Here is a 21,016-nt window from a genome sequence, read left to right as displayed (position 1 = left end):
ACATTCTCCCTGTGTCTGTGTAGCTTTCGTCTGGGTGCTCTGGTTTCCTCCCACAGTCCAAAGACGTGCAGTTTAGGCAGATTGGCCATGTTAAATTGACCAGAGTGCGGAGGTTAGGTGCATTAACTGTAATGAATGTGGAATTATGGAGATAGGGTTGGATGCTCTTCGGAGGATCAGTGGAGACTCAATACATTTAATGGCCTCTATCTGCACTGTAGGGATTCTATGATTCAAAAATTTCTGGATGTTCCATAACACCGTACAATCAAAGAAGTACTTCTTAAAGTGCAGCCACAGCTCAAATATCAAACACGTGGGAGTTAACTTACTTGCAGTAAGATCTCATAAGCAGCCTGATAACAAAGATATAGCTTGTTTTCCAGTAATGTTGGTTGCTGGATAAATATTGACTAAAAGACCAGGTGTACTTCTCCTGCTCCTTTTCAAAAGATTGCCAATGGAGTATTTTATATCCACTTGAGAGTCAGATCGGGCCTAATCTAATGGTATCTCTAATGCTCAGCTCTCAGCAGGTCACTAGAATGACAACTGACAACATGTGCTCCAGTCTCTAGCAGTGGGCTTGAACCCATAACCTTTTGACTCCGAGGTGACAGCAATGCCAGTTAGCCACAAGTAGGCTGTGTAACACTGTCTGGGAGTTGGCCCGAAATAATCTCAGAACTCAACTTAGCCTGTCCATTAATGCTTCAATATTTGACTGCAATAGACACATAACATGAATTTGTATGTCAGCAGTTGTTTAAATAATGCACGGATCTCAAAAAATATGCAGATTTATTGCCAGAAGGCTTTGTTTCAGAAGGCTTAAATCGACTGTCATTCTGCTGTCTGCTTTAAAAAGACTCGCTTGGTCAATCACTGGGTCCTGTTGACAGCAAACACTTTTAGCCAGCACCTGGCTGCCATTTTATCATTCACTCCACTCAATTTCGAGAAGATGAGGATTGTATCTCGTAAATACATTCCTGCACTGAGCTGAGGAATTAATACAGAGCATTTTGGAACTCCAAGGATCATTAACTGTGTCTGTCAGACATTCAGAAAGTCTGTAAAAAATTTACAGTTGTTTCATGGGAAACATGAGCTAAACATTAGTGATTGTGTCCCAACTGGACGGAACCCCAGACAGAGGGAGGGAAGGAGGAAGGAAGTAGGGGACAAGGGAGAGAAGTAGGGGAGGGTGGAAGGAGTGTAATAGAGAGGGAAATGAGTGGGACTAGGGATGAGGTGTGAAGAAGGTGGGGTAACATGGGCGAAAGGAGAAGAGGAAAAGAAAAGGAGATAGTAGGGGGAGTGGGGGGCAAGAGAGAGCACGCGCGAGAGAGCGAGAGAACACGTTATGGTATAGGAAGAGAAAGGAACAAGGAAGAAAGACCCAGAGAAAACAAGGAGGTAATGAGAGAAACACAAACTGAAAGACAGCGATTGCTAATTTTGTTTTTAAAACATAATCAAACTCTTAAAAATCAGTTTTTGTTTTGAGGTATGGTTGCAATGCTTTAGTTTGAAATCTGCAAACAGTGGTCAGTGGAAACAGGCCCTGAATGCCGGGGTTACTGTGAAGGGGGGGGAAAAAAGCTTTGAACTGGAATTAACCTGGTTCAGGTCAGACTTGGGAATTGTTGACAACAGATCAGGACTGTCCATGGATATTTATGTAAAATATCCAGAAAGACCTAAAGTTTGAGCAGTTCAACTTGGACGTCAGTCAGTTTGCAATAAATGAGTGCAAGTGGTATCTGCTTGTAAACATGTCTTGGGGAGTAGCAGGCTTTGATGTGCTAGTAAATTTAAACACAGACAGGAAACCACATGTCTGAGATCAGACACACAATTCACGTCCAACCAACGGTACAGTACATGACGCAGAGGCAGACAGACAATCTGTTTTCAGTTAAATGTAAAAAGAGAAGAAGGACAGGGGGATTCTTCAACTGCTGCTGATTAAACAGGGACTTTAATCTTACTTTGTGAAACTGTTACAAAAGAATCCAGCTCTTAACGAGTTTACAGAACGCAGGCTCTTCTGCACTGGTGGTTTACCCTTAACAGAACGGCTTCAGAGAGGTTCATTCATCAAAGGACCTTCATTATGAGCCATGCACATTTTAATCCCCATTGTCTGATTTGTCCTGTTGTCCCTCCAACAACTTTTTGTGGATGAACAAAAGTTTCTTTCTGTAAAATGCTGGGAAGACCAAAGCAGTTATCCTTGGTCTCATCCCCAAGCTTTGTTCTTTAGTCACTGACTTTATCCCTCTGCGTAGCAAAGTTCAATACTGAACCATGCTGTTTGCAACCATGGTGTCTCATTTGAACTGGAGCGGTGCTTCCAATTCCCTGTCTTTCCATCAGTAAGGCAGCTTATTTTCATCTCTGTAACATTGCTTATCTCGGTCTCAGTTCAACTGTTACTGGTCATTCACATTTTTATTGCCTTGAGATTAGACTATTCAAATCTCCTTCTATCCAGCCTCCCATATTGTACACTTTGTAATTTATAATCTGCCCAAATCTTTTCTGCCTGAATTCTAACTTACGAAGATCCATTTATCCTGTCTATTTTTGCTTGCAGATTTAGGCATTGGGGGGTTTCTAGATTAGGAACGAATCTATCCTCTTTTCCAAATTCTTCAATAGCTTCACCTCCTCCAGCTCTGTAACCATTTTTGATTAGGGTGCTTCTTCAATTCCTGCCTCTCGCATATCCCTGATTTTCTTCATCTCACATTGATGATTATGTCTTCACCCACCCAGGCCCTAGACTCTACAGTAGCCTCCCAGAACCTCTGCATCTTTATTGCTCTCTTTCATTAAAATGCTTCTTAAAACCTATCTCATACCAAGCTTCAATCACATTTCTAACATTACCTTATATAACTCAAAAATCAACTTGTGTTTGCAAACTTGCTCCTGCAAACTACTGTAGGGTATTATTAAAAAAAGGTCCTCTATTAATGCAAATTGTTCTTGTTATGACGAATAAGTTTCAGCTTCAATTTCAACTTACCAACGTCGTCAGTAAATATTAGATTTCTGTTGCATTCATCAGCCACCGAGCATGAGCAGATGTAGAAGATAGATCCAGGAACTTTCTTTTCTTTCATCTTGCATTCTGTATTATTGTAATCGTCTAGCAGGTGTCCATACAGAGAAATGGCTGGATTATGGCACAGTGTTTCAACAGTTACATTGGCATCTTGCCGTCTCCTAAAGTCGAAGATAAAGCAGGGGTGCATAAAACAGTAAAAAAGGCGTAAAAGAAGTCAAAGAGGGGACTTTGATAATTAAGAATGGAGCATACCAGAAGAGGCAAAAGACATAATACAACCCCTAATCCAGGTCTCACATATCAAAAAGAAACAGACCTCTGTTTTTCTCTCCTTGCATGCGAAGTGATAAATGGTTTGCAGAAGCAGAGAAAACATGTCCTCTGTTGAATGTATTGAAAACTAAGGAACACAATCTTAAATTCAGAATTAGGTATTAGAAGAGGAAAAGCTGGAAGCACTATGTGATGCAATGAAAAGATAATGGAAAGCTAGAACTCTCTTCCTTAAAAGCCTGGGGATGCTTGTGACCAACTGATTTTTTTTTTAGCACGAGAACAATACATTTTTGTTTGATAAGGGCATCGAGGTGATATGGAACAAACATGGGGCAAAGAGGTAGGGATTGAGAGAGAATTCCACATTACCGCTATCCATTGTTTTTCTGATTTCCCTCTTAATTCACTGCTCTAAATTTAATATTGCACTCCCTGGTTCTGGGCTTCTAACTAGGAAATAACCTCTTTACATCTCCCCTACTACATCCTGTTATGGTTTTAACCATCTCCCACATTTCCCTTTGACCTTGAGAATGCAAAGGAATATAAATTCTTATGGCAAAACTTAATTTAACCCACTGTAGATTGATGGGCCATCAGCATACTGTACAACAATGGTGTCTAATGATGAAATGACAAGGTGAGTATCACATGATTACATAGAGAGAACAGGAAGATTGAAGCTGTATTAGGTTTTAATAAAATGCGTGTAAATGAGTTCTTTTAGAAAGAACTATAGACCCAAGAAGTACTACTTTGGGAAGCTACATAGTATTAACCCCCTTACATACAAGAAAATGCCTACAGGGTTTGTGAATTACATGGTAGAATCTCTTTACTTTGTGCATATGATCAGCCTATATCCTCTATATAACTGGGGTTACTCAGTAAGAAACTAATAACAATAAGAAATTAATGGGCCTTCAATTACAGCCTCAAAAGCTAATGGAGATTGGATGACTTGGAGTAGTCAATTAAAAACCACTACCACCAACTAACAATCGAAAAGAATGAACTTCACTTTATGTAATACCTTTAATAACCTCAGGACATTCCTCCAGATTTTAAAATCAATTAGCAGGAAAGATGCCAGTCACTTTGCACACAAAAAGCTTCCCACCAATAACAATGAGGTAAAATGACTCAATTTTCTACTTAAGGTTCTAATTGAACGGTAAATCATGGCCAGGATGCTGGGAAAATGTCCTTGCTTTTCCTTAAATGTTACAGAGATCTTTTATACTCCTCTGAATATATCAGCATATAAATGTTAGGAGATGAAAATGCTAACTGCACTGAAATCAGAATAAACTGGGAAGAGAAAGGTGTCCTTACCAGATGGAGACACACACTTCTTCCTTCTTCTCACAGATGGAGTTAATGCTGCAGTTAACAGTGCAAACACCACTGTTAGTGCAATTGGTGGGCTCGATGTCACAGAACCGGCAAAGATTATTCCCTGTGAATTGGTTGGGCATCATGATTCGTTTCACTGGTGTCAGAAACAAAACAACGTTTTAGCTTTCTTACTAAATCAATATGCATGGACTTATATTCTAAACAAAGAACAAAAATACACAACCTTTGCAAAAGAAATCTTTGTAAGTGTTAAGCTGGACTCCAGTATCTGGCAGGAAAAAGAAAAGAGCAAGATCACAAATATGATGAAACATTGGAAGTACTTCGTTAGCAACCTGTTTTGGGATATGCTAAGGGTATAACAATGCTGGTCAGTGATTCTATCGTTTCCAAACATATTGTGCTCAGAAATTCTAAAAAGGATGGGTGGAATGAATATATTCTAATAGTTTTCAATTTATTTTCCTCTTCCCAATTTTCTTTCCCTCAGTCCTTCCTGGAATCTGCCTTTCACAAGTATTTGGATACATTAGGTTATTGTCCATCCCCAAACAGCACCTATTCTAGTGTACAGGCATCACAGTAACCTCCCATCCTCTTGAAACCCCACTTCATTCTGTCCTCTCAAAATCCATACCCACTTGCGTTATCCAGAGAAGGTTACTGGGCTGACCACTTTCACATTTCTTCAGCTCAGAAAAGGTCATAATGAATCTTAGCATCTCTTCAGATTCCGCAGTTAAAAGATTAGGAAGCTGATCCAACTCAATTCTGTATGAGCGATGGTCCATCCATCACCTTTAACCTCCACCAGCGCTGCTGCATTTTGTTGTTTTCAGGACATACTGCAGTCACTCAGCAAGGTTTCAAAGACAGCACCTAGAAAACCCATCCTAGAAGATGCATGGAAATATCCCCATTACTAAGATCACCTTCAAGTGCAACATCATTCTAACCCGGAGACGTGTCAGTTGTCCATCATCATTGTTAAAATCTTGGAGTTTTCTTCCTGACTGTGATGTACCTTCACCATGTGGATTATAACTATTCAACACAGCAGCTCATCACCACCTTCTCAAGGGGAATGAATGATGACCAATAAATGCAGGCCTGATCAGCAATGCCAATATCCAAAGAATGATTGCTGAACATTTCCAAGCATTCAAACTAGAACCTTTCCAATCTGTATGGCTCAGTACTGTGCAGTCCATCAACCCACACAATAATTGGTGAAATGTAAACTTGAGATTTATATTTCATGAATAACAGGTTTGTAGACTTTCCTTTGAGTATTAATTCCTTTAAAAAAAATTTCTTCACTGACAGGCTAGACTGCTAATTGAGAGTTGAAGTGCTATGATCTACTTCCTACAGCAGAAGTCAGTTTGTGGCTGTCAGGTGTTCCCTAGATTGACTTGAACTTTAACCAAAAACTCCAGAAAGTGCTTATGTCAAGGAGTCAGAGCTGTACAGCACAGAAACTGACCCTTCAGTCTAACTCGAGTCCAGACATCCTGACTTAATCTAGTTGCATTTGCTAGCATTTGGCCCATATCCTGCTAAACGTTTCCTATTCATATACCCATGCCTTGTAAAATGTTGAAATTGTACCAGCCTCCACTGCTTCTTCTGGTAGCTCATTTCATACACACACCACCCTCTGCATGAGAAAGTTGCCAGTTAGGTCTTTTTAAAAAATCTTTCCTTCTCACTTGAAACTTTTACCCTGTAATTTTGGACTCCGTTAGCCCTATCCACGCCCCTCATGATTTTATAAACCTCTATGAGGTCACCCCTCAACCGACGCTCCAGGGAGAGTAGCCCCAGCCTATTCAGGCTCTTCCTTTAGCTCAAACCCTCCCACCCTAGCAACATTCTTGCAAATCTTTTCTGAACCTGCTCAAGTTTCATAACATCCTTCCTATAGCAAAAAGACCAGAATTGAACGCAGCATTCCACAAGTGGCCTAGCCAATGTGCTGTATAGCTGCTACATGACATCCCAACTCCTTACTGTCCTTAGATCATATACAGTGCTTCAAAACCCAATTAGCACATAGCATGTTCCTCCAAATAAATGATCAGGATGAATACACTGTCTACAAATCCCTCAGGTTGTGTCTGTGGTGCTCTCTTAATATTAGGGCTTCGGTCCAGTGAGTGGATAAGCTCAAAAATGGAAAACATTTCAGCACTCTCAGGTAATTGAGGAAGGTGACAGTGGTGATAGGACAGGGGAAGGCTAAACAGAAGCACTCCAGCTGCTCTAAAGAAGGTCCACATTCAAGTTAAAATATTTCAAACAACTAAATGGCAGTGCATTGTCCTCGAGGTTTATTGTAGGATCACCTGTATGTGGAATTGGTTTTCTCAAATGCAGCCAGAGTGGAATATCTCCAAGGCAAACTAACTTTACAGTGGTATTCTCTTACATCATGTGGGAAAAAAAACCCCCTCCATCTGCCAGTACTAATATAACTAGCCATTCAGCCCTGGCTTGTAATTACCTCTGCTCCTGCCCTCTGGGGGTGGGGGGGCTGCTTAGACTACCCTTCCATACTTGAAATATGGGTTGTCATGCCATCATATCTCCAGGCTACAATGTCTGTACTACCAGAATATTCACAACGATGCCATGATATAAACTAGGATATTCGTGATATCAAGTCTTGGCTACTATTCAAATCATCTCATCATAGCAGCAATTTTGAGTGGGTAGCCACTGCTGTAAAACCTGTGGGGTATCTTTTATAATTAAAGGGCCAATGACTGACTTACATACTTGCACAATATTGTGTATCAATATTAAAATAGATTAGGTTAGGTTAGATTCCCTACAGTGTGGAAACAGGCCCTTCAGACAACAAGTCTATACCAACCCTCCAAAGAGCAATCCACCCACCCATTCCCCTCTGACTAATCCACCTAACACTATGGGCAATTTAACATGGCCAATTCACCTAACTTGCACATCTTTGAACTGTGGGAGGAAACCAACGCAGACACGGGGAGAATGCGCAAACTCCACACAAACAGTTGCCCGAGGTGGGAATTGAACCTGGGTCCCTTGCGCTGTGAGACAGCAGTGCTGACCACTGAGCCACCGTGCCGATCTAATAGTGACATATTGTACAATTCTGGGATTGTGAAACAGAGATACAATTTTATCCAACACATTTAAAAAAAAGAGTTTAAGAGGGAACATTTAACACATTTCTGCCAATCTGCACAACCACACTGAAACTGTACCAATGCATTGGGCAGGCCATGACCTGTCACAGAGTCTGAAGTTCAACGAGCCATTAATATTTATTGCACATTACTTAATGAAGACAATACAACCCAGTTCCTAGATTGGTTAACAAGCAAAGTTTTCCCAAAAGCAGGAGAGAGACAATAAATTGAAATGCAGGGCACATTCTACCTTATCAAACAAGTACCAAATATTTAATGGCATGAATGTGACAAAGCTCAATTTAAATTTTATATCTCACACACATACCGGAAACAAAGACACAATGTGCAGCAACACCTCTGCAAAAATCGTTACTTTGCCTCAAAAGTGAAAGTGCAGCAGTATGATTCATTCAGGAATGTGAGTTTTACACTGGTGCAAGAACTTGAAAGCAGTTTACCCACCTCTCAAGCATGGTGCACTAGTAATGTGCTTTCATTACTACTGAGCAGCCCTTTTGATGACTTTGAAAGGTTATAATTGATATTGGTATAAAATAAAGAGGATATATGGTTGAAAGGAAAACCTGAAGGCCTGCTCCCACATCCCTTGAGTAAAGCTGACAAGGTTATGTAACATTGCGCCCAGACATGACAAACTGATTTTACTGTCTGAGATTTCCCAATTTCCTTATGAACTGAGCCACTGTCTAAAGTTTAATCTTTCGATGAATACACAAAATATACTGCTATTGTACTTCATAAGGCAACAAATCCGGAGTGACATTTGAGAATTCTTTTCCGTCCCACAGCCTGGTGTCCAGCACTACTTGATCGAAGGTATTCAGGTATATTGTCAATCCCTATTGGTCCATATGCGACTTACATTAAGCAATTCAGAAGAGATTTTATGAGATTAATAACAGTAACTTTGTTGCCAGAGTGACATTTGGAGTGATCAGCAGACTGTGCAGATTGTCTGAATGCTGGGAGGAAGTAAGTTACCTGATGGTGATGATTAACCATGTTCTTACTAGCTTGCTGAACATGTCAGGCTTGTGCAATTTAAAAGCTGGGTCAAGAATGACTCAGTCTTGATTTTTTTCTCTTTCATCAGATGGCTACTGACTCCTTATCACTAACACTGTAACACTTACAAAAATTGTTCATGGGAAGTTGGTATTGCTGGCTAGGCTCACATTTACTGTACATCTCTGCCCAGTGGGCAGTTAAGTGTCAACCACATTGTTATTGGTCTGGAGGCACACGTACTCCAGATCAGATAAGGATGGAAGATTTCCTTGTCTAAAGTGAATAAGATAAGTCATTATAACAAAGTCACCATTTGGCAAGCTTTTTATTACAGATTTTTAAAATTTAAATTCAATTTTCATCATCGGCTATGGTTGGATTTGAACCAAAGTTCACAGAACCTTTACTGGGGCTTTAGATTACTTGTCTAGTGTCATTACTACTGGGTTGTCTCCCTTTCCTCAAAACATGGTCTTGCTTTATAGAAAAACTGGCTTTAAATTGACAGATCAGTCTGAGGAGGAGTTCCAAACGGTGAGATTATTTATGCCTTCTTGTTGAATTGTAAGTGTTACATTGCCAGATTTAAACTTTGGGTTTTTCCCATTTTAAAATCTGATTTAAGTTGAAGTTGAAATATACAACCATGTTATTTTCTGACAGATAACAACCCTTAGCACAATGCAAATCACCCCCAATAGAGTGACTATACAGATAGCATGAACATAAAGAAATGAGAGAAGTTAATTTATATCTTTATTGCACCTTTCATGATAGAATTTGCCATCCTATACCCACCTATCATGGTTGCTCATAGCTTATGCCCCAGTCATCCACATGACCTTTTACAGTCCCTCTACCAATTTAGTGTCAACTTAAACCATACTCACCACCCTTTGCTCTTTCCCCTCAAATGCTAACTCATTACTGACCCACACATGCATTAATTAGGAGGCACCATGACATAAAATAAAAGTTAACAGCCTTTTAGTTATGTGCGTATTACAAAATACATTTTTGTTGATACAAATAAACATTTAATATCAAGAAATTTCAAAAACATTTCCCTTATGATAATAAGCATTTCACTTAAATATGCAAAGATTTGTATAAACAAACATCTCCCTCAAGTACTGAAAAATGTAATGTCAATAAACATTTCCATTCAATATGCAGGTGGAGTTATTCATTAATAGGCACTTCACTATGAAAATGATTGTTTAGGAATTCAGTCATGCAGCACATCGCCCATAAAAAGATTTAATATGTCCAGGCCTCTCAAATACCTTGCAGGATTTTTCTTTAAAAAACTGAACATGAGTTGTTTTGGTTCACATCTTGACAACTATGCAGACCCAGCAAGTTTGTACACATTTATACCAATGAGCTGATTCCCGTATTGCCAAAGGGTGCCCGACTGCTCTCAAAGGATACCTTACCTCTACCAAAGATGTCCTGGGACTAGATGCAAAGGAATACTTTATCTATCCAGAAAGGGAAAAACTGCAAAATTCGTCCAGCACTCTCACCACCTCATGCTCACACACTGCTCATACTCTCTCCATGCCAACTGATGCAATCTAGTGCCCTCTGTATCCAAGGCCCCTCATATCCTTAAGCCAACTGAATCCTTATTTCCATCTTCATCTAACAACCCCATTGAATATCGTGAATAAATGCAGCTCCATCAACACTGAAGCAGCTCAAAACCATGCAGACAAAGCAATTTGCACAGATCAACAGGGACCATATCTAACAACTTCAACATTCACTCCATTCGCGCAATGCAGATTAAAAGTAGGATGCTCTGCAACTATTCATCAAGGTTCCTTTGATAGCAAACCATAACCACCTTGGAAGATGCTGCACTTATCCACAAAGATACATGCCACTTGGTACACTGCCACCTGTATGTTCCTCTCCAAAATGCACATCATCCTGATGTGTACATACAAATCACTATCACGAAGACAAAATCCTGCAAATACCTCCCTAACAGTACTGTAGATGTCCCAAAGGCCCTTTTAAAATGGAAGTGGCTGTGGGTTTGGAAGGTGCTAAGGATTTTTAGTGAATTTCTGCAGTGCATTGTGTACATTGTACACACTGCTGCTACTGAGACTTAGTGGTGGAGGGAGTGGATGCGGTACTAATAAACTGGGCTGCTTTGTCCTGGAATGTGTCAAGCTTCTTGACTGTTGTTGGGGCTGTACTCATCCAGGCATGAGGGAACATTCCATCACAATCCTCTACTGTATCAATTAGATGATGGACAGGCTATGGGGAAAAGTGAGGACTGCAGAGCTGAAAATGTGTTGCTGGAAAAGCGCAGCAGGTCAGGCAGCATCCAAGGAGCAGGAGAATCAACGTTTCGGGCATGAACCCTTCTTCAGGAATGAGAAGAGTGTGCCAAGCAGGCTAAGATAAAAGGTAGGGAGGAAGGACTTGGGGGAGGGGTGTTGGAAATGCGATAGGTGGAAGGAGGTTAAGGTGAGGGTGACACGCCTGAGTGGGGGTGGGGGCAGAGAGGTCAAGAAGATGATTGCAGGTGCTGAGTTCGAGGGTTGGGACTGAGACAAGGTGGGGGGAGGGGAAATGAGGAAACTGGAGAAATCTGAGTTCATCCCTTGTGGCTGGAGGGTTCCTAGGCGGAAGACGAGGCGCTCTTCCTCCAGCCGTCATGTTGCTATGGTCTGGCGATGGAGGAGTCCAAGGACCTGCATGTCCTTGGTGGAATGGGAGGGGGAGTTGAAGTTGTGGTTCTGTTCGCCGAGCTGGGAATTTGTGTTGCAGACGAAGGTTCGTCCCCTGTCTAGGTGACATCCTCAGTGCTTGGGAGCCTCCTGTGAAGCGCTTCTGTGATGTTTCCTCCGGCATTTATAATGGTTTGTCTCTGCCGCTTCCGGTTGTCAGTTCCAGCTGTCCGTTGCAGTGGCCGGTATATTGGATCCAGGTCGATGGGCTTATTGATTGAATCTGTGGATGAGTGCCATGCCTCTAGGAATTCCCTGGCTGTGCTCTGTTTGGCTTGTCCTATAATAGTAGTGTTGTCCCAGTCGAATTCATGTTGCTTGTCATCTGCGTGTGTGGCTACTAAGGATAGCTGGTCGTGTCGTTTCGTGGCTAGTTGGTGTTCATGGATGCGGATCGTTAGCTGTCTTCCTGTTTGTCCTATTTAGTGTTTTGTGCAGTCCTTGCATGGGAATTTGTACACTACATTGGTTTTGCTCATGCTGGGTATTGGGTCCTTCGTTCTGGTGAGTTGCTGTCTGAGTGTGTTGAAGTGTTGAGCCACAGGGTGGTTGGGATAGTTGGTCCGGGTGTCCCAGAGGTGTTCTCTGAAACGTTCCGCAATTAGGCAGCCTGTCTCCCCAATATAGAGGAGGCCACAACGGGTGCAGCAATTGCAGTAAATGATGTGTGTGGAGGTGCAGGTGAATTTGTGGCAGATATGGAAGGATCCCTTGGAGCCTTGGAGGGAAGTAAGGGGGGGAGGTGTGGGCGCAAGTTTTGCATTTCTTGCGGTTGCAGGGGAAGGTGCCGGGAGTGGAGGTTGGGTTGGTGGGGGGTGTGGACCTGACGAGGGAGTCACGGAGGGAGTGGTCTTTTCGGAACGCTGATAGGGGAGGGGAGGGAAATATAAATATTTTTAAAAAATAGAGGTGGTGGGGTCCTTTTGGAAGTGGTGGAAATGACGACGGATGATATGATGTATACGGAGGTTGATGGGGTGGTAGGCGAGGACCAGTGGGGTTCTGTCCCGGTGGTGATTGGAGGGGCGGGGCTCAAGGGTGGAGGAGCGGGAAGTGGAGGAGATGCGGTGGAGGGCATCGTTGACCACGTCTGGGGGGAAATTGCGGTCTTTGAAGGAGGCCATCTGGGTTGTATGGTATTGGAACTGGCCCTCCTGGGAGCAGATGCGGCGGAGACGAAGGAATTGGGAATATGTGATGGCGTTTTTACAGGGGGCAGGGTGGGAGGAAGTGTAGTCTAGGTAGCTGTGGGAGTCAGTCGGTTTATAGTAAATGTCCGCATTGATTCGGTCGCCCGAGATAGAAATGGAGAGGTCTAGGAAGGGGAGGGAGGAGTCTGAGACGGTCCAGGTAAATTTGAGGTCGGGGCGGAAGGTATTGGTAAAGTGGATGAACTGTTCAACATCCTCATGGATTCCAGTTGAGTTTCTGGTAAACGGTAACCCCAAGGGTGTTCACAGTGGGGTATTCAGTGATAGTAACATTATTGATTAGTTTGTCTCTTATTAAAGATGGTCACATTGACTGGCATTTGTGATCCCTGAATGTGACTTGCCACTTGTCAGCCCAAGGCTGGATATTGTCCAGGGCATGGGCATGGACTTGGGAGCAGGTTCTGTGATTTTGGATAAATTCCAGCATATTTACCAGAGTGATGCTCTTAAAAAAGTGAAGCCCTATCTGTCCTTCCAGCTGTATATGAAAAATCCCATGAACCTTCCTCAAAGAAAAACTAGAGTCTTGGTCAATATCTATCCCTTTAACAATGACAAAGAAAAGGGTAACCTTGTCTTTACTCCATTGTTGTAAGAGCTTGCTGCTTGTAAATCATATGCCATCTTGCCTACACCACAACTGTGACTACACTTCAAAAGTACTTTGAGATGTCCGATGGTCATGACAGACACCATATCAATGCAAGTCTTTATTTTTGCACCTCATAGCACAGAATATCCCCCCCTTTCTCAATATTGTGGAAGAGGCAAAAAAATAAATAAATTCAGACAATTAGAGGGGGCGCATTCTGGAGAACTGTCGTCAAATGGTAGACAAAACTAGTCAGAAAGGCCACTCGAATTCTGAATAACGTAAAATGGTAACCACCTTTCACTGATGGAGGAGTTGAAGAGTTTTTTTTTAGAAAGACAGAAAGCCTGTTCAGGGTTTGTGCAGGTTGCTAATATAAAAGTGATAGTTTCCCCCGGCATACAGTGTATCAATAGTGAAAGTAAGTGTATGAGGCCTCTGCTGAACTCAAGCTTTGTCCATTGATCACCATTTTCCTTGAAACTTGTGCATGCGGGGAGGTCTGAGCAGTGGGATAAATAACCTATGTATAGCCTCACTTTTCAGTCCCTGGGATATCAGCAGTGTTGGCTCTCCATGGAGCCCAGCAAACAAATCAATTCTGTTTTGCTTACATTCTTCATGCTGCTCAAAAGATTATCGCAGCTGTCTCCTGTTTGAACAGAGTCAGCGATCAGCAAACAAGCCAGCACAAGTCCCAGAGGGGAGCAGAGAGCTCCAATGGCCTGCTTCAACACAGCAATGGAATGCTTTAAGCGGCTAAATATAAATCCTAAGGTGGAAACAACGCCCTGACTGTGTGCCATGTGACACTATCTTCAGATCCAAAGCTTGCCTTTTGCAAACTCTTGCTGAGATGTCAGCGAACTAAAAATACAAAAAGCAAAAGGGAAGTTTTAGGATAAAGGAAAATAATTTTAACCAGCCCTTTGTTGAGGCCTCAGTTTCAAACAAAATTTTCAGTGAAATCACTCACTAGCAGTTAAAATACAAATAATGGTTTCTGCAATTCTTAATTAAAAGAATAATTACTTGGCATTGCTGTATATTTTGTTTGGTTTGTCAGAACTGAAGTCTCCTTCTTGATACAGTAAATGCAGACTGAATCCCATTTATTATTCCCTCAGTCAAAATCCATTGGTGGGGCATATGTCCCTAAAGACTGTATACATATTGTCTGTATACTCTTCCAATGTAGCAGACAACAGGCAAAAACCAAGTGGAGGCTGAGATTTATGACTTATGGATCTTCAGAGGCCACTTTCATCACTTAACCCTGTGCAGAACTAAAAGGCGCTCACCACTTCAAAATTAAACCATCATAACAACAAAGTTTGAGATGTCAACCGTGACTCAATTGGTAGCAGTTTTGCCTCTGAGCCAAAAATGATTGAGGGTTCAAGTCCCACTTAGAGAGTTAAACACTCCAATAAACATGGATGGGGCAGTGCTGGCCTGTAGGAGGCACCATATTTAGGAAACGACATTAACCCGAATCCACACTCATCTTCTCAAGTAAATACGGTACAATTTCAGAGAATTTGGGAATTCTCCACATCCAGTGGTATCGATTCCCTCAACTAATATCACTGAAAGACTTTGTGCTTCTGAACACAATTAATGCCCATTTCAGGCCTCATCCTGCTACCACTAGCAGTCAATCAGCAGTGTGTGGGCCAGTCACCAAGCAAGCCTGATTATGGTTGCATCTGTGCTCCTTTCGAGGATTCCACATTGAGGGGCACTGTGTGTCTGATTCTGCCACCTGGCAACGGATGGGCGGTACTGTCTGGAGACAACCCCCTTAACCCTTGCTACCTAACCCCCTCAATTCCATTACCATGACTCCCATCCTGCCCTGACTCCATTGTGGCATAAATGGTTCATTTTCTGATTGGCTGAATGCTGTGCCATACGTATCAATACTGGGGCATCAATTTTTACAATTTATATACAATCACTTGGATGAAGGATCCTCAGACATTGTTGCTAAATCTGCTGCTATTACAAAAGATAGGTAGGAAATAGGTTTAGGGTTAGAAGAGGGTATAAAAAGGAGACTACAAAGAGATATGTAAGTGAGCAAAGCTCTGAAAAATGGGTGATAATGGGGGAAACTGTGAAATTGTTTAATTTGGCAGAAAGAATAAAAACATTACCTAAACGGTGAGAGATGCAGAGATTCGAGATGGAGGGCGAATCTGGAAGAAATAATGTATGAAGCTCACAATCTTAGTATGCAAGTAATTAGGAAAGCTAATACAATATTATTATTTGTTGTGGGGGGGGGTAATAAGATACAAAAATAGGGAAGTTATGCTTCAGTTACACAGGGCATTGGCAGGAGCATATATGGATGCCGTGAGTAGTACAGCTTTCCTTATTTAACAAACTATATAAACAAATTGGAACCAGTTCTGAGAATGTTTACTTGATTATAAGGTGGTTGTCTTACGAGGAAGAATTGAACAGACTTGGCTTGTATTCACAATAGTTTAGAGAAATAAGAGGCAACATCACTGAAAATACAAGAACCTAAGGAGACCTGAGAGGGAGCATGTCGAAAGGATATTTCCTCTCATGGGAGATTCTATAACTTGGGGAATATTGTTTAAAAATAAGGCATCACCCATTTAAGATAGAAATAAAGCAAATGTCTGTCTTCTTCCAGAGAGTTGAGAGCTTTGGAACACTGCCTTTCTCAAAACATGGTCTTTGAATATTTTTATTAAGGCAGTGGTAGATAGTCTTGATAAGCAAGTGGTCATTAGGGACTGTGCAGGAATCAGATTGGCCAGGTACTCATCGAAGGGCAGTGCAAGGTTGAGGGGCTGAGTGGTCTACATCTGCTCTTAAGGGAGTAAAAACAATGACTGCACATGCTGGAAACCAGATTCTGGATTAGTGGTGCTGGAAGAGCACAGCAGTTTAGGTAGCATCCAAGGAGCAGTAAAATCGACGTTTCGGGCAAAAGCCCTTCATCAGGCATACAGGCAGAGAGCCTGAAGCGTGGAGAGATAAGTGAGAGGAGGGTGGGGGATGGGGAGAAAGTAGCAGAGAGTACAATAGCTGAGTGGGGGAGGGGATGAAGGTGATAGGTCGGGGGCGGGGGGAGGGTGAAGTGGATAGGTGGAAAAGAAGATAGGCAGGTAGGACAAGTCATGGGGACAGTGCTGAGCTGGAAGTTTGGAACTACGGCGAGTGGGGGAAGGGGAAATGAGGAAATTGTTGAAGTCCACATTGACGCCCGGGAGTTGAAGTGTTCCGAGGCGGAAGATGAGGCGTTTTTCCTCAGGTGTCTGGTGGTGAGGGAGCGGCGGTGAAGGAGGCCCAGGACCTCCATGTCTTCGGCAGAGTGGGAGGGAGAGTTGAAATGTTGGGTCACAGGGCGGTGTGGTTGATTGGTGCGGATGTCCCGGATATGTTCCCTAAAGCGCTCTGCTAGGAGATGTCCAGTCTCCCCAATGTGCAGGAGACCGCATAGGGAGCAACGGATACAATAAATGATATCCGTTTCCCCGGCCCCCAATGCCTCATCTTCACCATGGATATCCAATCCCTCTACACCTCCATGACCAGGGCCTCCAAGCCCTCCGTTTCTTCCTCTCCCGACGTCCCCAACAGTACCCTTCCACCGACACTCTCACTTGTTTGGCCGAACTGGTCCTCACCCTTAACAATTTCTCCTTCGAATCCTCCCACTTCCTTCAGACCAAAGGGGTAGCCATGGGGACACGTATGGGCCCCAGCTATGCCTGTCTCTTTGTTGGCTACGTAGAACAGTCGATCTTCCATAATTACACCGGCACCATTCCCCACCTCTTCCTCCACTACATTGATGACTGCATTGGCGCCACCTCGTGCTCTCGCGAGGAGGTTGAGCAATTCATCAACTTCACCAACACTTTCCACCCTGACCTTAAATTTACCTGGACTATCTCTGACACCTCCTCCCCTTCCTAGACGTCTCCATCTCCAATAATGACAACCGACTTGATACCGACGTTTTTTACAAACCCACCGACTCCCACAGCTACCTGGATTACACCTCTTTCCATCCCACCTCCTGCAAAAATACCATCCCATATTCCCAATTCCTTCACCTCCGCCGTATCTGCTCCCAGGAGGACCAGTTCCACCACAGAACACACCAGATGGCTTCCTTCTTTAGAGACCGCAATTTCCCTTCCCACGTGGTTAAAGATGCCCTCCAACGCATCTCGTCTACATCCTGCACCTCCGCCCTCAGACCCCACCCCTCCAACCGTAACAAGGACAGAACGCCCCTGGTGCTCACATTCCACCCTACAAACCTTCGCATAAACCAAATCATCCGCTGACATTTCCACCACCAGGGATATATTTCCCTCCCCACCCCTTTCCGCCTTCCGCAAAGACTGTTCCCTCCGTGATTACCTGGTCAGGTCCTCGCCCCCCAACAACCCATCCTCCCATCCTGGCACCTTCGCCTGCCACTGCAGGAATTGCAAAACCTGCGCCCGCACCTCCTCCCTCACTTCCATCCAAGGCCCTAAAGGAGCCTTCCACATCCAAAGTTTTACCTGCACATCCACCAATATCATTTATTGTATCTGTTGCTCCTGACGGGGTCTCCTCTACATTGGGGAGACTGGACACCTCCTAGCAGAGCGCTTTAGGGAACTTCTCTGGGACACCCGCACCAATCAACCACACCATCCTGTGGCCCAACATTTCAACTCTCCCTCCCACTCTGCCGAAGACATGGAGGTCCTGGGCCTCCTTCACTGCCACTCCCTCACCACCAGACGCCTGGAGGAAGAACGCCTCATCTTCCGCCTCGGAACACTTCAACCCCAGGGTATCAATGTGGACTTCAACAGCTTCCTCATTTCCCCTTCCCCCACCTCACCCTAGTTCCAAACTTCCAGCTCAGCACTGTCCCCATGACTTGTCCTACCTGCCTATCTTCTTTTCAACCTATCCACTCCACCCTCCTCCCTGATCTATCACCTTCATCCCCTCCCCCACTCACCTATTGTACTCTATGCTACTTTCTCCCCACCCCCACCCTCCTCTCACTTATCTCTCCACGCTTCAAGCTCTCTGCCTGTATTCCTGAAGGGCATTTGCCCGAAACGTCGATGTTACTGCTCCTCGGATGCTGCCTGAACTGCTGTGCTCTTCTAGCACCACTAATCCAGAATCTACTGCTGCTCTTAATTCATACATACGTTCACATGTTGTTTGGCGATCCCAGGCCCTGCACTTAGTGCGCTACTGGAAGCTTATACCATTCCTGTTTTGGTGGGGGGGGGGGTGGGGGGGAAGGTTTGCCTCCATCCTGGGGACGGCCCAGCACTGGCCACCAAGTGCCTGAAAGACACTTATACAGCAGGCCTTTCTGAAGAAGGGCAATGCTGCTGTCCCACCAGTTTTCCAGGTAGCAGGTGGGACCCCCTTCACCTGCATCAAATTCCCGATGCAGTGCGAGAAACACAGTCAGTCACCCAGTACGGCTTATATAACATAGGCAAATCACAAAAAAAAGGAGCAGGAAGAGACTGTATGGCTGGTTGAGCTTGTTTTACCATTACATATGATCATCATTAATCCTCAACTCAACTTGCCCACTTGCTCCCTATATTTCTCAGCTCACAAAGATCAAGATCTGTCCATCTCAACTTTAAATATATTCAATGATGGTACATCCACAATGCTCTGGGGTAGAAAGGGTCCTTAGCCCTTTGGATTGAAGAAGTTCCTCTTCGTCTTAGTCCTCAATGATCAGCCCCTTGCCCTGAAACTAGATCGCTTTATTCTAGACTCCCCAACAAAACACATAAGTACCAAGGCCTTTCATTTCCAAGACATTACACTGTTCCTTATACTGGCCAAATAATGGTCACAGGGCTGGCTCACCACTCAATACAGCATTGCCAGTAAATTGTCAAAGATGGAGATCTGGATTAGTGGTGCTGGAAGAGCACAGCAGTTCAGGCAGCCTCCAAGGAGCAGTAAAATCGACGTTTCAGGCAAAACCCCTTCATCAGGAATAAAGGCCTCTAGCTTATCTCTCCACGCTTCAGGCTCACTGCTGAAAAACAATGACTGCAGATGCTGGAAACCAGATTCTGGATTAGTGGTGCTGGAAGAGCACAGCAGTTCAGGCAGCATCCAAGGAGCTTCGAAATCGATGTTTCGGGCAAAAGCCCTTCATCAGGAATAAAGGCCTCTAGCTTATCTCTCCACGCTTCAGGCTCACTGCCTTTATTCCTGATGAAGGGCTTTTGCCCGAAACATCGATTTCGAAGCTCCTTGGATGCTGCCTGAACTGCTGTGCTCTTCCAGCACCACTAATCCAGAATCTGGTTTCCAGCATCTGCAGTCATTGTTTTTACTACAAAGATGGAGATCTGCTGAATGGCTGCTCAGCCTGAAAACAGCAACAGACAGAAGTTCAGGGATATGGGAGAGAGGGAGAAAAAGGAACAGAGTGTGATCATCTTCATTTTAAGGCACACTTTTTCAAAGTTTTCCATTTACAAAATAGTCTGAGCAGCTGGGCCAACATTGTAAAGGGTCCTACAACACTGGCTCCTAACACAATTTCTCCAACCACCACAAAGACTCTGGTTTTCTGGTAGCTAGACAATTTCCTGATGCCGTGAAGGGCCTGCAGGCCATTCAAATAATTCTAATGCACTGTAAGTGTCAGTAGGCCATCAACGTAGCTTCAGTTGCTGATCCCACATCTTGAAAAGTGGCCCGAGGATGGGACCAAGCCAGTGTGGGTTTTCACATTCATTTCCACAAGAAGGTGAAAGTCCTGTCCTAAATTTCAAAAAGAAGCCTATAGAAGGCTTTAAAATATGCTACATACATCTGATATTTTTCTTTTCACATATTTTAGGGAGAAGATGAAAGCTGGAAGTTAAAAATAAATATCTAGTTCTTGGTAACTATTAGTTATAAATTACAGTTTTAACAGAATAGAAAGCAATGCTAAACATGCTACTTTACCACAGGATTGTCTAATGAGTGAATGATTCTGTAGTTAAAATTTCTGGTAGGATGAAATTAAGAGCTTGCATGCTGCTAATATATTAGATTTAATAAAACTTCTGTGCCTGCTCTCACTTCCCCTTGAGTTCTTTCATTATATAAATTACTGTGTCTACACTTTTAATGGATGTTCCCTTCAATAAACCACTACCTTGTAATTTCACCCTCCTGCCAGTTGTAGCACTGCAGCATAATAAGATGGTGCAGCTACAGCATAAGTTGACATGGGCAATTTCCTCTGTAAATGTGGGGACAGCGAAAGCTATCAGCAAGATATAGAAACAGTGGCAGAATGAATAATATAGAAAAAATTACAACTGCCACCCTCATACACCTCACCCTGCTTCAACTAATGGTGCCTTTTGAGCAAATGCTAAAGCAACTTTCCACCTCCATGCACTTCATTTAGTTTTTGTAATTCTAAAGAATCTACCGAGACAAGAATGGCTAGACTGAGTCAAGAATGGCTAGACTGTGACATTGAAACATCTGGT

At 43.3% G+C, this 21,016-nt stretch overlaps 1 protein-coding gene across 6 annotated transcripts in view; it reads right to left on the bottom strand.

Annotated features, from left to right (window-relative positions):
- The window catches only part of tgfbr2b (transforming growth factor beta receptor 2b), an 81,260-nt gene that overhangs the window by 46,504 nt on the left and 13,740 nt on the right, over window positions 1-21,016 (bottom strand). For 2 of the 6 annotated variants that reach the window (XM_072560682.1, XM_072560686.1), the window contains exons 2-4: window positions 4,938-4,982; window positions 4,691-4,847; window positions 3,038-3,237 (exon numbers count right to left, since the gene is read on the bottom strand). In XM_072560682.1, the coding sequence (XP_072416783.1) occupies window positions 3,038-3,237; window positions 4,691-4,847; window positions 4,938-4,982 (402 nt within the window). Of the gene's footprint in view, window positions 1-3,037; window positions 3,238-4,690; window positions 4,848-4,937; window positions 4,983-15,637; window positions 15,680-21,016 lie in introns of all 6 variants that reach the window. The other 4 variants (XM_072560684.1, XM_072560685.1, XM_072560681.1 and 1 more) reach the window with 3 other exon arrangements.

Source organism: Chiloscyllium punctatum, chromosome 41 (assembly GCF_047496795.1).
Source record: "Chiloscyllium punctatum isolate Juve2018m chromosome 41, sChiPun1.3, whole genome shotgun sequence".
Classification (NCBI taxonomy): domain Eukaryota; kingdom Metazoa; phylum Chordata; class Chondrichthyes; order Orectolobiformes; family Hemiscylliidae; genus Chiloscyllium; species Chiloscyllium punctatum.
Note: the sequence above shows the minus strand (reverse complement) of the source record. Positions and strands in the feature narration are given on the sequence as shown.